The 14,612-nt window shown below is 45.9% G+C and overlaps 1 protein-coding gene across 4 annotated transcripts in view; it reads left to right on the top strand.

Annotated features, from left to right (window-relative positions):
* Positions 1-14,612, top strand: part of dock4b (dedicator of cytokinesis 4b) — a gene marked incomplete at both ends in the record, with an annotated part of 164,024 nt that overhangs the window by 127,145 nt on the left and 22,267 nt on the right. For all 4 annotated transcript variants that reach the window (XM_080022376.1, XM_080022375.1, XM_080022378.1 and 1 more), the window contains 5 exons: positions 1,933-2,019; positions 3,851-4,027; positions 11,127-11,210; positions 12,858-12,977; positions 13,917-14,038. In XM_080022376.1, coding sequence (XP_079878502.1) covers positions 1,933-2,019; positions 3,851-4,027; positions 11,127-11,210; positions 12,858-12,977; positions 13,917-14,038 — 590 coding nt within the window. The remainder of the gene's footprint in view (positions 1-1,932; positions 2,020-3,850; positions 4,028-11,126; positions 11,211-12,857; positions 12,978-13,916; positions 14,039-14,612) is intronic.

The following is a 14,612-nucleotide window of genomic DNA, read 5'->3' as shown; positions in this document are numbered from 1 at the left end:
GGTATCCATGCACTGTAGCACATGTTTTATTCACGACGGCTCCAGGGTCGTTAATTAAGCTCTGGGCGCAAGGTGCGAGAGTACGCTTAAAACCAGAACACCCCGCACACACACACACACACACACACACACACAGACACACACACACACGCACACACACAGACACACACACACGCACAGACACACACACACACACACACACACACAGACACACACACACACGCACACACACAGACACACACACACGCACAGACACACACACACACACACACACACCCACCGATCAATAAGTGCTCGGTGCTTTAAAACATTCACACCACACACATAGTTGAATGTACATCCAACTACACACACACAGGTGTAAAGAAACACAAAACTGTAAGAAATACTGTAAAAAAAATTACTCCCTGTACATGTCGGTGAAATGAGTAGGATCAACTGAACATCTGTATTTTTGGACTGCCAAAAAAACCAAAAAACATATTTTCAGTAGTTTGACATTACAAACTCCTCGGTGTATCCTAAATGATGTCGGTTTTCCACTGAATATTTTCACTTCAGGCTACCAAGGTACTTTTCTCTTTAACGTCAAGGTTTTGTGATTAAAGGTAAAAAAAATAAAAAAGAGAGATCCAGAAAGAAAGCAGTTCAATTCGTAGTAATTCAGAGCCCCTTATAAAACCTTGAAAATAACCGGCAGACATTCACACTCACTGATTGGGGAATACTTTTAGTATAAAAGAAAGATCTTTAAACCGAAGGGAACTATGATATGCACGGTTTTGAAATAAATTACCGGCTGAAGTTTGGGGATCGTGATTAAGTTGGCAAAAGGTGAAACTTACTTTTTAAAATGAAATATGTGTAAATATAAGAACTGGAGTTTATATTAACTAAACATTTGTATTTTTGGCTGCACACATGATATCCCTACATTTTGCAATAAATATACAGCGTGTTTTTCTTTTTGAACCTTGTGACTGTGGTTATAAATTAGTAACTCGGCTCTTTTATTTGTAAACACTGATGTGGGCTTTTGCATTTAATTATTTTCTATTATATGTCTATATTATTTACGTATAGTATATATTATAGACATATAGACAATATAGTATATAATCCCCTTTCTCTGTGGCGTTTTTCGCACTGTACTGTGTCGCCAGCCGTGGAAAAAACCGAGAGTCTCTTCTAAGTGTTTATGATGTGACAGCGGTTTCACTGTAGAGAAGGTGTGATCTAGCGGCAGAGGTGCTGGTGTCAGAGCGCAAGTAATTCTCTGCAACAGTGTTATTTTATCTCATTTTCTTTTCCACATCGCACTCCTAACTTACTGTATGTAGTATTATTGTTGTTGTTGTTGTTGTTATTATTATTTTATTATTATTCAATCAAATAAACACATATGTGTATTTATATATATTGATTATTTTTAAATATATATATAATAAATGTATGAATTTTATTTTATAATAAAGAAATGTATAAATAAAATAATAATATTTTAAAAAAATTAAATAATTACTGACTATGTTACTGTTCCAACTTCTACTGCGTTCCAACCTTCACAACCTCGAGTGTGTTGAGTTTCATTCGCTTAGTCGCTGCTACAAAGACGTCAAGAAGGTCACGGTTGGCTCTGGAAAAGTTAGAATCTTGATGATGGCAACAGCCAAAATAACAATTTAATGTAAATCCAACATTCAGCGTAGTTCACTGTACATGCTGTCAGAGTGGAGTCCGCCCTCGTCTCTGACCTTGTGGGATGAGCGCTAGTGATGGCGCGATGATCTGCGGAGGAACGCTAATGATGATCCATGGTGATGTTCTCCCAAACCCACGTACATGATGTACAGTAAAGTGGAAGGTTCCCTCGGTGAATTCTGTCGAGGGATAACACGGCATAATAATCCATGCGTGTCTTTCTCCGTGCAGAGCCTCTGGGTGGAGCGGACCACCCTGACTCTGGTCCAGAGCCTGCCGGGCATCTCTCGCTGGTTCGAAGTGGAGAAGAGAGAGCTGGTGAGGAATGAAAATCCTAAAACAAATTACAGAATTGACCTTCCCTGAACCATACAAGCGGCTGAGGAAGTGTTATTTCAAAGTGTGATTGTGCTCCGGGTTTTGCTCGGAGGTACGGGGCAGGGGGACGCCCGGCGGAGCGCAGGTCGCGGCGCAAATTATGCCCCGAGCGTTCCCCTCTCCATTACGCATGGAGGGGGAGACAGGGGCGCTCTCTCTCCATTATGCATATCCCCATCAATGACCAGCCATGTCCATCGCTCACTGATAAGCTTTTCTTCTGGGCGCAAATTTGACGCCTGCCTTCGAATGGCGCCCTATATGCGGCCGCCTCCTGTATGTCGCCTATAGGCAGCGCCGGCCCCGCATGCGGGCCTTGATCACTGTAATACTAATAATCTACACTCCAGCCAGACTCATAAGAATGCGTCGGCACGGACGTTCAGCCGCAAATGTCAAAAAAATAGTTTTGTCGATGAAATGTAATCATTACAGCAATTGCATTTGCTGAATAATATTAGTCTGAATCATACATTTATTGATTTGCTTTTTCTTGAGTTAGAGTACTGAGGGGGTTTGTTAGTAACCACTAGGTTATTACTTCATTACTTGAGTTGTACTTTTTAATGGAATAAGTCATAATGTGCAGCCAGCTGGTCATTATCGCAAAATTACGTGACGAGCACTTGCCCCTTGATGCCCCATGGTGCCCTTTTTATCAGGCGCGTTTTTTTTTTTTGAATTAATAGAATTAATAGAATTAATAGAATAGTAATTAACAGAGAGCGCCAGTTATCCAGGAATAACCGACAAATTATTAACTGCTGCTATCGACCAATCAGAAAAGAGTGTACCACAGAGTACCACACAGTCATAAAAAAAAGTTTTGTTTTTTTTTTGTTTTTTTTAACTTTGATCCTGAGATGTTTGCAACATCCCCCCCTTGCAATGGTGTTTTGATCCTGATATTAGTGCCAAAACTGTCCCAAACCCTCCAATGAATCCTCCCTCCCGCCTGGTTGGAGGGTCAGATCCGCCGCTCCCATCCAAACCCCTAAAGAGCACGAGGACTTCAAGAGCCGTTTTGTCCAAAACATTACAGCGTCTCCCCTCCCTCCGGCGATCGCAGCCACGTGTGCTTCAGTGCGTGGCTGCGAGGCATGCGGGTGACGTTTGGAACGGTGGAGGCCCGTGTTTTCAACGAGCGTTCTGCGGCGTAACGGCATGTAAACTAGGGGAACGGGCAAAGGCTATATTAGAGGGAGGATTAAGCCGAGGACGGAAGGATGGGATCTCGGAGATTCAGGGCGAGAAGTCGCCGCGTCTCGTGCTTCTGCGGAAAAAATGCATAACTAATAATGTGCAGGGGGGATTTTTCTGCTCGGCATCTGCCCGCCTAGTCTAAGTCTAAACTTGCAGTTCTATCCACCTCATTAGATGGCCGCCGTATGTAATTTCGACTTGCCTACACATTATCAATAAAGGGGCATTAATAATTACTTATGGTGTGATCAATTTTAATTGAGGCCTGTAGAGAACCTCGGTGTAAAAAGTCACGTTTCTAGATGTTGGAAATGTTACTCAGTGGCTCAGAAAACAGAACTTTGAATTGCTTTCCATTATTTAACTGATGTGCTTAGAGCACAAGATGTATAGATGGAACGCCATGTATACCGCTGAGGGACATCCATTATTTAAGATGTTTTTTTTCTTCATATCTGCAGCATGACCTACATTGCAGTATTGTTTCTCACTTGTTAACTGAGCGCGTTAGGGATGCACCCACGCCGTGGATTCAATCAACTACCTTGTGTTTATTTTGGGCGTTCAGGTGGAGGTGAGTCCGCTGGAGAACGCCATCGAGGTGATCGAGAACAAGAACCTGCAGCTCAGGACGCTCATCACCCAGTGCCAGAGCCGGCAGATGCAGAACATCAACCCACTCACCATGTGCCTCAACGGGGTCATCGACGCCGCCGTCAACGGGGGGCTCGCCCGTTACCAGGAGGTAGGGTGGAGGGGTGGATGGATGGATGGGCGGAGGGGGATGTGGAGCGGTGGAGGGGAGTGTGTGGGGGGAGGGAAGGATGATGTTGATAGCATCAGTCATACAAAGACACCTGAGGCAATAAACACAGTGGTTGTGGGTGGGGGTTCTTAAACACATCACAGAAGGCTTGGGGAAATAAAGATGGATGTAGGGATGGTCGGGTTGTTGGATGGGTTAATGGATGGATGGTTGATAACGGAGGAATGGTTGTTTGGATCAATGACTGGATGGATGGATGCTTTGATGTATGGGCGGTCGGATGCATAATTGGATGCAGGGACTGGTGGGTTGGCGTGTGGAGGGGTGGATGGATGGACCGATGGTTGGATCAGTGGATGGATGGATGACTGGATTGAGGAGTGATTCGATGGGCTACTAGATGGACGGATGATTTAATGATGGGTGGAAGATGGATGGCTGTTGCGATGGATGTTTCAATTGATGGAGGAATTTGTTGGTGGAGGACGGACGATGGATGCTTGGATGGATGAACTGATGGTTGGATCAATGGATGGATGAGCTGGACGCTTGGACGTATCAATGGTTGGTTGGTGGTTGGTCGCATGGTTGGGTGGATGGATGTTTTCAGCATTTCCTTCACATTCATTAGCCAGGCCTGTCAAGGGGTGGGATATATTAGGCAGCAAGTGAACATTCAGTTCTTGCAGTTGATGTCTTGGAAGCAGGGGCAGCCTACTTTTGGCGAGACGTGGAAAAACATCGGAAATTCATCGGCAGCGGGAGGCAGCAGGATTCCCAGACAATTCCCAGAAGGCAAATGGCTGGGAGGACCCCACCATTTGCATTCTGGGAATTGCTGTTCCCTGGTGATAGGTTTCCATTTGCGCAATCTGAAAAGTAGCCACTTCCGCAAGACTACACTGTTATAGAACAACAAAGGAAGGAAATGGGAATGTTTAGAAGTTACAGGTGAACATGACATGCTCACTCTACTCGAGTGAGCATGAATTTAGAATGAATTTTTACTTCAACTTAAAATTTGAGTATTGGCTTGAATTGTGCATTTTCCATCATCTTTAATCAATAAATGATTCAAATATTATTTCAGAAAAACACATTCAACATGATCTCATTGAAGGACTACAGCACTATCCTAATTGTAACTGTTTAAACCACTCACCATGTTTCTAAATGTGTATTTTGTGCTGCAAAAGGCTGGAAATGCTTCTAAAACTTTAAAGCCTGATTTCTCAGTACTTCTGTTTCCAAAACCTTAACCCTTAATCCATAGCTTCCAAAATATTGGCTCGATTCCCACAAGCGATACCTTGTTTTTAAGCTCTGATTCTACACTTTCATATTATGTGAAAAAACAAAATGTCAAATTTTGAAATATGAGGTTGGTGGGTCACAGTCAATATATATATATATATATATATATATATATATATATATATATATATATATATATATATATATATATATATATATATATATATATATATATACAGACACACACACACACACACACACACATATCGATCAGCCACAACATTAAAACCACCACTAATAACCACTAATATGGTGTAGCTCCCCCTTGTGCGGCAAAAACAGCTGTGAGCCGTGGAGGCATGGACTGCACAAGACCTCTGAAGGTGTCCTGTGGTGTCTTGCACCAAGACGTGAGCAGCAGATCCTTTAAGTGCTGGAACTTGTGAGGTGGGGCCCCCACGGATCGGGCTTGTTGTTCCAGCACATCCCGCAGATGCTACATCGGACTGAGATCTGGGGAATTTGGAGGGAATTTTAAGTCAACACCTTGAACTCTTTGTCATGTTCCTCAAACCGTTACTGAACAATTCTTGCAGTGTGGCAGGGCGCATTATCCTGCTGAAAGAGGCCACTGCCATCAGGGAATACCGTTGCCATGAAGGGGTTTACTTGGTCTGCAACAATGTTAGGTAGGTGGTACGTGTCAAAGTAACATCCACAGGAATGCCAGGATCCATGTTTTACCAGCATAACATTGCCCAGAGCATCAGACTGCCTCCGCCATCCTCATGATGTAGCCTCAATTTCTGCATCAATTTGTGCTCCAGCAGCTCTTCTGTGGGGTTGGACCAGACGGGCTCGACTTGGCTCCCCACACCGCATCAATGAGCCTTGGGCGCCCATGACGGTTCACCGGTTGTCCTTCTTTGGACCACTTTTAGGAAGTACTAACCACTGCATACCGGGAACACCCCACAAGACCTGCCGGAGACCCCGCCGTGTCGGCAGTGAGGTGCGGACACGGCGGGGTTTTCTATTTAAAAGGATCAACAAAAAGGCCCGCTGGCCAAAACGTGAACAAAGCAAAGTTTGTGATAATCAGAGTCCAGGTCCGTGGGCCCCGCGGTATGGCCCGCAGGGACACGTCTCCTGCACCGCGCCATCCCCACTGCAAGACAAAACAACACACAAGAAAGCTCTCCCAGCCGTGTCCGACCAATCAGCGCTAATGAGGCTGAATAGGCGGACCCGGTACAGCTGCGCTGCGGTGGGAAGAAGCCAGCGCCGTCAAATGCAGACCGTGGCTTAACCACGCCCCCTCATCTGCCACATATATATATATATATATATATATATATACACACACACTATATATTCATAAAAAAAGTTGTTGCTATGAAGTATTCAAATCATATTTCATCGAACAGAGATGATTATTTTTTTCTCGGTTTGTTTTCTCCCTCCATCTCTCGCCTCAAGCCTTGTTAAATGAACCTGTTCGGTAAAGATGCCAAAGAAGACCGTTGGCGATGAATACAGCAACATGGGAGGGTATCAACAGGGGGACAGCCATCGATCAAAAAAGAAAAGAAAAGAAAACTCCAAAAAAAAAAACCCCACCACAGCTGTGACGCCTTCACGGCAGAAATGATAGATGGATAGATGAGTAAATGGATGTATAAACGGATGAATGGTGGAGAAATGGGCGGAGAGGTCAAGGGCTTTTTGTGACACACTACTGTACGTAAACAGCTGATGTATAGATTTGCGGCGGAATGCATATGGGCGGGTTTGAGACGAATGGATAGATAGATGAATGAATAGATGAATGGCGTAATGGGCGGATGGGTGGAGGAAGATTAGAACGGATGGATGGATGGATGGGCAGAGGAGGGGCACGGCGCCGCAGATGGATAGATGAAGCGGGGGAGAGTGGATGAATTAGCCGAATTAGACGGGTTTGGTGATGGATGTGATGGACGAGCGAGTGGAGGGACGAAGGGCGTCGTGACTGGTTGACGGATGGAGGGAGGGAGTGAAAGTGAGAGTGGGATGGTGGGCAGGTAGACGGTGGATGGAAGAGGCAGGGAAATAATGTCGGGGACGGGGGGGAAAGACGCCTGACGGAGGGAGAGAACAGGAGGGGAGAGGCTGGGATGGAAAAACCAAAATACTACTAAATAAACAGACACAGCGATGCAAATAACATATAAAAAGCTAACAAAGAGAAGCAATATTTGCGGTTGGAGGCCAGTCATCAGTTCAGTCATTAAGCCCCCGAATTAATGATTAGTTATTATGTTATTATGGTGAACACCAAAGACATGCAATCGCAGGAAGAAAGGGACGAGGGAGAAATAATGAAAATCTACTTGAAAACGGCACTTGCCTTCAACAGATTGTGTGGAGCCAGCGACTCGCTCACAGTGTCGCATAGCAACCACACTTAACCACAGGCACTGTGTGTGTGTGTGTGTGTGTGTGTGTGTCTGTGTGTGTGTGTGTGTGTGTGTGTGTGTGTGTGTGTGTGTGTGTGTGTGTGTGTGTGTGAGAAACACTGCGCTCCTGTGTAGAAATAGCCTATTAGGCTGGGGGAGATACTTGATGGAGGAACGACGCGCGGGGTCCACAAAGTTCCCCACACCCCAAGCCGCTGTTTGTGTTTTTGTTGGGGAGATGAAACGGTGAAATAACATTTCATCGTTCACCGTTATATTATACACTTCCAGATTTCCAGCGCCAAACGTCTCTGCCTCTCTGCGTTTGGGGAGCGGTGCGTCTCAGCGGCCTCGTCAACGCCGTGCTCTAATGACACGAAGGCAATCGTCGCCATCCACAAAATGTGCATATGGGATCGGTTTTGCTTGGGAAAAGAATACTCAGGAACGTTTCCATGAAGCCTTTTTTTTTTTTTTTTTTTTTAATTATATATATTTTTTTGATTCAAACAGATGAACCGAAAAATTTAATAAAATAAAAAAATTGTGTTGTGGGCTTTGCACAGGTCAGTTAAATCACTGGTGCCACTGTTGACTGCAGCCCACTAGTGGTCCCCAAGGCTATTGCAGGTGAACCACCAACATATCACATATTACAAATTCAGCTCTTCATCTCAGCCACCTTTTCGCGATTTTACACAATTTTAAGGGAAACTAATTGAAGTGGAGGAGTAGTATTTGCTCAGCAGTCACTCTAAATGCCCGCGTCAGTTTTATTTTTCTCTGAGGAATCTCTCCTCCCTCGTCGTAAATCCATTAATGTATCTGCGTGCTGCAGATTGACAGCCGCGGCCGCTCGCTGCGACAACAAAAGCAAGAGGGATTGTCATTATTAATATTCAGATTTATTGCTTTGGTTTTGCCGTCGGACCCCTTTGCCGGAAGATAGCGTCTGATTTATTCGCCCTTCCCCGTGGCGCTCCGTCTCCTAATTGGACCTTCCTAATGACTTACAGGGGCCACATCCTCCTCCGGCGTGAGAAAATCTCCGTCATACCCGGGTTATGGATTAGTTTTTGGCCCCGACTTTGCAAAAAAAGGACGGCGGCCTTCCCCGCTCTTTAATTTGCCGCTTCTGGCGCCGGGAAACGTCCCCTGTTCCCCGCGTGTCCATTACATGAGTAACTAGGTTGTCTTCCACTACCCACAGGAAACAGGATAGCCCCCCGCTTTCGTTTCCCGCCGTAGGTGCGGCCGAAGGGGCGGCACGCGCCCCGGTTGAAAAGATCGCTCTGAAGCTCCGCCCGGCAAACAGAGCGAACTTCTCTTCTCGTCGAGGCAAATAAAAACGGGGTGTTTCTATTGTAGATGTACCGAATTTACTCCGTTTCCTAATTTAATGTAACAAAAAAGCCCTGTGCGTAACCGGGAGGCTTTCTCAATCGCTCTCAGTCACACACGCCCCCATCCGGGAACATTTTGTGCCTTGTGGTCCGGGCTTGAGTACTCTGAATTTCTGGTTTCCCCTGCCCGCCCCCCGACCGGTCCCTGGTCCCGCCCCCTCCATTTTAAAAATTCTGTAACCGCCCCTGTTTCCTGGCAGGAAATAGTGTCATGGCGTATCCATGTCAATGGTTAGTATTTTTATTGTAATTATTTAATTTTATTTTATTTCATTAGTTATTTTGGTTATTAAATAGTATTTATTTTTGTTTTAGCTTCAATCACCTTTCCACCTCTTGTCTTCTCATTGTCAACAGAGTTTTTGTTTAAAATGAAGGAAAGCAAGATTAGGAGGAATTAAATATATTTAATTATTTTTATATTTGTTTTTATTAATATTATTATATATTTTTTTGTTTGTTTTTTAATGTTTTTAGATATTTTAGTAATTATTTGATAATGATAATAAAAAATATATATTTAACCCTGATGTGGAAAGTGTGAGTAGAAGAATAAGATGAAAAACAATTCTCGAGTCGGAGTCGGACCATTTCCATCAAAGCCGACCGCATTCACTTCTCTTTCACAGATACAAATCTTTGTGTGTGTGTGTGTGTGCGTGCGTGCGTGTGCGTGTGCGTGTGCTTGTGTGTGAAGCCGTCTTTGACTCCCCCGCCGCGCGCTCGCACTTGCGCGTGTGTGTGTATGAGTGCGTGCACGTGCTTTTGAAGCCGCCTTTGACTCCCCCGCCGCGCACACGTGTCCCTTTGGAGATAGAAAGACGTGCCCTTGGTGACGGAGCCGCGCCGATCTTTTCATGAACCCTCCCTCACCTCGCCGCTCGCCCCGCAGATGGACGGACGGATAGAAAGAGCCGCTCTCCTTCCGCCGCTTTTGTTGTTGTTGTCGTCGTCTCGGATGCAGATTGGAAAGGTTTTTTTTATTTTTTTTATTTATGATTATTATTATTATAATTTTTTTTTTAATTTGTTGGCCGCACTCCGCAGACACATCTCAAGTGTCCGTGGGCTCTGTAAACAGCGTGGAGGTGGTGATTCATGTTCGAATGCGGCGGAAAAAAACGTTTTCTTTTTTTTTTTTTTTTTTTTTCTTCCTTTCTCTCGTCTTTTCATTCCCGTCGCCGGTCGACACCTCCGTGTCAAATACGTCGAATTTCATAGTCGCTGCCGCTGTGTCCATTGCACTCACACACCGATATGATGTTTATGGTTATGTTTGGTTTAAAGGCCATCAATCCGAATCAGAATCTGTTTTTCGGCCGAATACTCCTCGGCGAGGAATTAGTCGGGGTGAGGATTGGTGCGTTTCTCTGCGGACAAATAGCATAAATGAAGCTGAATAGTCAGGAAAATAAATTACAAATATTCAAAAATAGCCAAATTGGGAAAAAAAAAAGAAATTGAGCTATATCTAGGAAAAAATGCCGAATTAAAAAGAAGAAAATAGCTGAAAATATCAGATATACAGACTAGACAAATTGTGATTCTATGCAGAGGATAATTGAAGTAATTTGATTTTTATTCGATCATAATATGACCCCCCCCCACCCCCAAAAGAGCTGTTTTTAGAAATATTAGGCTTTAAAAGTCAGAATTTATTTAGCCACGTGTTTTGATTTTTTAATTTTTTGTTTGGCCAGAATGAGTCGAGTTATTCGACGTCGGAGTCGACATTTTGGATGCCATTAAAAACCCCAAAACCCCGAAGGCAGAGTTTTTGGACCGGTTCTGATAACACTTCATCCAGTCATCTCGTTCATCTCTGACATTTACCTCTCCGTTCCAAATATATACAGTAGCACTTAACTGCAGTGCTTTATTGAATCAGAGAGAGATCATTTGTCTGAAGATCGTCCTTAAACTTGGTTAAAATGTGCCTCGATAAGCTCTTAAAAGGTATTGAATGCTCCTCTCTCCTCCCAGGCGTTCTTTGTCAAGGACTACGTGATGAACCACCCTGAGGACGGAGATAAGATCGGGAGGCTCCGAGAGCTCATGTTCGAGCAGGTGAGTCGGTGCTGCCGCCCCGTGCGCGCGCAGGGGCGCACGCAGGGACGCGTGCGCACGCAGGGACACGTGCAGGCATACGTGCGCGCGCAGGGACGCGTGCAGGGATACGTGTGCGCGCAGTGACGCGTGCACATGCAGGGACGCGTGCAGAGATACGTGCGCGTGCAGGGACGCGTGCAGGGATACGTGCGTGTGCAGGGACGCGTGCAGGGATACGTGCGCGTGCAGGGATACGTGCGTGTGCAGGGACGCGTGCAGGGATACGTGCGTGTGCAGGGACGCGTGCAGGGATACGTGCGTGCGCAGGGACGCGTGCGCAGGCAGGAACGCGTGCAGGGATACGTGCGCGTGCAGGGACGCGTGCAGGGATACGTGCGTGCACAGGGACGCGTGCGCAGGCAGGAACGCGTGCAGGGATACGTGCGCGTGCAGGGACGCGTGCAGGGATACATGCGCGTGCAGGGACGCGTGCAGGGATACGTACGTGCGCAGGGACGCGTGCGCAGGCAGGAACGCGTGCAGGGATACGTGCGCGTGCAGGGACGCGTGCAGGGATACATGCGCGTGCAGGGACGCGTGCAGGGATACATGCGCGCGCAGCGATGCGTGCACGTGCAGTGACGCGTGCACGGAGACGTGCAGAGATACGTGCGCACACAGGGACGCATGCAGGGATACAGGCGCGCGCAGGGACCCGTGCAGGGATACGTGCACGTGCAGAGACGCATGCAGGGAGACAGGCGCGCGCAGGGACGCTTGCAGGGATACGTGTGCGTGCAGAGACGCGTGCAGGTACGCGTGCAGGTACGCGTGGAGGGATACAGGCGCGCGCAGGGACGCGTGCAGGGATACGTGCGCGAGGCAGGTACACGCGCACTTGTCCCTGCGCTCGCATCCCTGCAGGTGCGCGTGTACCTGCCTCGCACGTGCAGGGATGCGTGCGCGCGCAGGTATCCCTGCATGTGCATGTGTACCTGCGTGCGCACAGGGATACGTGCGCACGTGTCCATGAACGTGCACGTATTTCTTTCTCTGTCCATATTGCATAGGAAATCATATACTTCTAAATTCTTTATTTTTATTCTCACAAATAAATGTTTTCTTTTTTTGGGGTCATATTTGATTCTCTATCATAAACATATTTTTGTTATTATTTATTTGGTTTCATATATAATTATTAAATTATTTTATAGAATAAAAATAGTAATTAATATTTAGATGTATATATATATATTTTTTTTTTATTAGGTTTATTATTATGTTATTGTTTATTTTCGGTTGATGGTGTATGACATCACTCGCTTTTTTTATTTTTTTATTGTGCTATTACACGTGTCGTTCCATTTCACTTTGTTTGGGTTTTTTAAACTGAGAACAAGGAAATTCTCTTTAAAGGAAAGATCTGGTGTGTTTTTGTAACCGCAAACATCACTTTTCGATCACCGGTCGTCGGCGTGAGTGATTGCCAATGGCTATTCTCTCGCTACTGGATCAATGTTAACGATTCTGATGCCACCCTAGACTTCCAACGGTCGATAAACAAGGCTAAAAGGTTAAAAAAAAAAAACGTTTTCCTTCAAATCGCGGTTTGTCTACTGTTTGGATGTCAACCCAACACAAACTTGCTGTTTTCCCCGCTCCCAGGCTCATATCCTGGAGTATGGCCTCGCCGTGCACGAGAAGTTCGTCCCCCAGGACATGAGGCCGCTGCATAAGAAGCTGGTGGACCAGTTCCACCTCATGAAGTCCAGTCTGGGCATCCAGGTGCGATCAGTGGACACACAAATTCTCCAAAAGGCTCATTGTGCTGTTGTTATTTAAAGTGGGAATCCGTCAGATCTGCGAGTCCGAGAATTCATTTCAGAGCTGCAACTTTTTTGTTCCAACATGGAGGTTTACCCTGGTCTAAGCTTCTTTCGTCCAAAGTTGACCTTCTTATTATCGATGGGTTTTTTTTAGTTTAACTTCTACTTGTTATTGTCAGGCAAGTTATGATTACAAAAAAAAAAAAATGTTTCAGTCTTGGCAACCCACAGCCGATGCTTGTTTGCTAAGTCTGACACAAACAGTTGCCAAATGTAATAGTTGAGCGATAATGATCCTATTTTTTTGCAAATAAATGCACCACTACGGCTTGTTTTTTCACCGCATGAGAGGTTGACACAGGGCAACCCGAACGCACAAGATGGTCGACAGTGGCCCAAATCTGGTCGCCGGGGGCAACCGGGCGACCCTCATTGTCAGTCACTGACAGTGCGGGTATTTTCTTCCCCCATCCATATGGGCAGTTCGCCGACCACAACGAGCTACGCCGCCTTATCCCAGCCGCTGCGACTGCGTCCGACCGATCGTTGCTCTCCCGCGGGGCAAGGCGGCGGGCCCCGCCACCGGCAGCGCGGACGGCGTGGAGGAGCGCGTGCGTGACGCAAATTAATCGAATGGCTGTTCCCCCCCCCTGAAAATAACCAGACGGATTTCCACTTTAAAGCTTAGCGGGCGGTAAGAGACGGTGCCACGGCGACGGAGCGACTCGCTCGGGCCCGACCCGAACGATCCCACGCTGCTCGTTAGCGATCGTCCTCGTTAAGGCTCCACCTCCCATCCTCCGCCAAGCGCCCGATTGGCTCCGGCAGAAACCAGCGTCTAATCACATGCCTTTCCTCTGCCCCCACCCCCACCCACCCACCTCCCCCACCCCCCCAGGAGTTTCCAGCGTACGTGCGCGCCAGCCCCGTGCACTTCACCAACGGAAGCCCACGCACGTGCAGGAACTCGGTGCCCAACATCATTAGCCCCGACGGCGGCAGAGGGGTTGCCAGGCGCAGGTGACAACCCCCCTCCTCCTCTCGTCACTTTCCCCCCTCTTTCTGTCTTTGAAGAGAACCCCCCACCCCCCCACCCCCCCACCCCCGTTCCCTGATTGAAAGGCTTTTTGTCGGCGGCTGAATTCATTCCTTTTTCTTTTTATTTTTCTTTGGTATTCATTTGGTTGAGAACTACTTGTAATGCAAGAGCGCTCGGTATATGGTAAGGAAATAAAAAAAAGTTGCGGGTGTTGTATTTGTCAACGCACAACAAAACAACCGTGTTTGTTGGAGTTTAATTTTTTTCAAACTTTTTTTCCCCCAAAGGCTAGATTCAGGAAAATCTACCATTATACTATTCAGAAATAACAAGTATATATATATACGTATAAATAATAATAAATTAGTATAATAGAAAGAAAATTGAGTATTAGTTTTCTTTCTGAATTATTTCTGAAACTATTCTATTCAGACGATTTCCAATATTCAGAAAAGTAATGATGAAATAAATCTGGATGTAGTATTTAGTACTCAGAAATAATGTGATTTTTTAAATACTACAGTTCTAAAATATTTGATCACTTTAAAAGTCCGA

The sequence above is a fragment of the Zeus faber genome, assembly GCF_960531495.2.
Source record: "Zeus faber genome assembly, chromosome: 21".
Taxonomy (NCBI): Eukaryota; Metazoa; Chordata; class Actinopteri; order Zeiformes; family Zeidae; genus Zeus; species Zeus faber.
The sequence above is the reverse complement of the archived record's forward strand: the minus strand, read 5'-3'. Positions and strand labels throughout refer to the sequence as shown.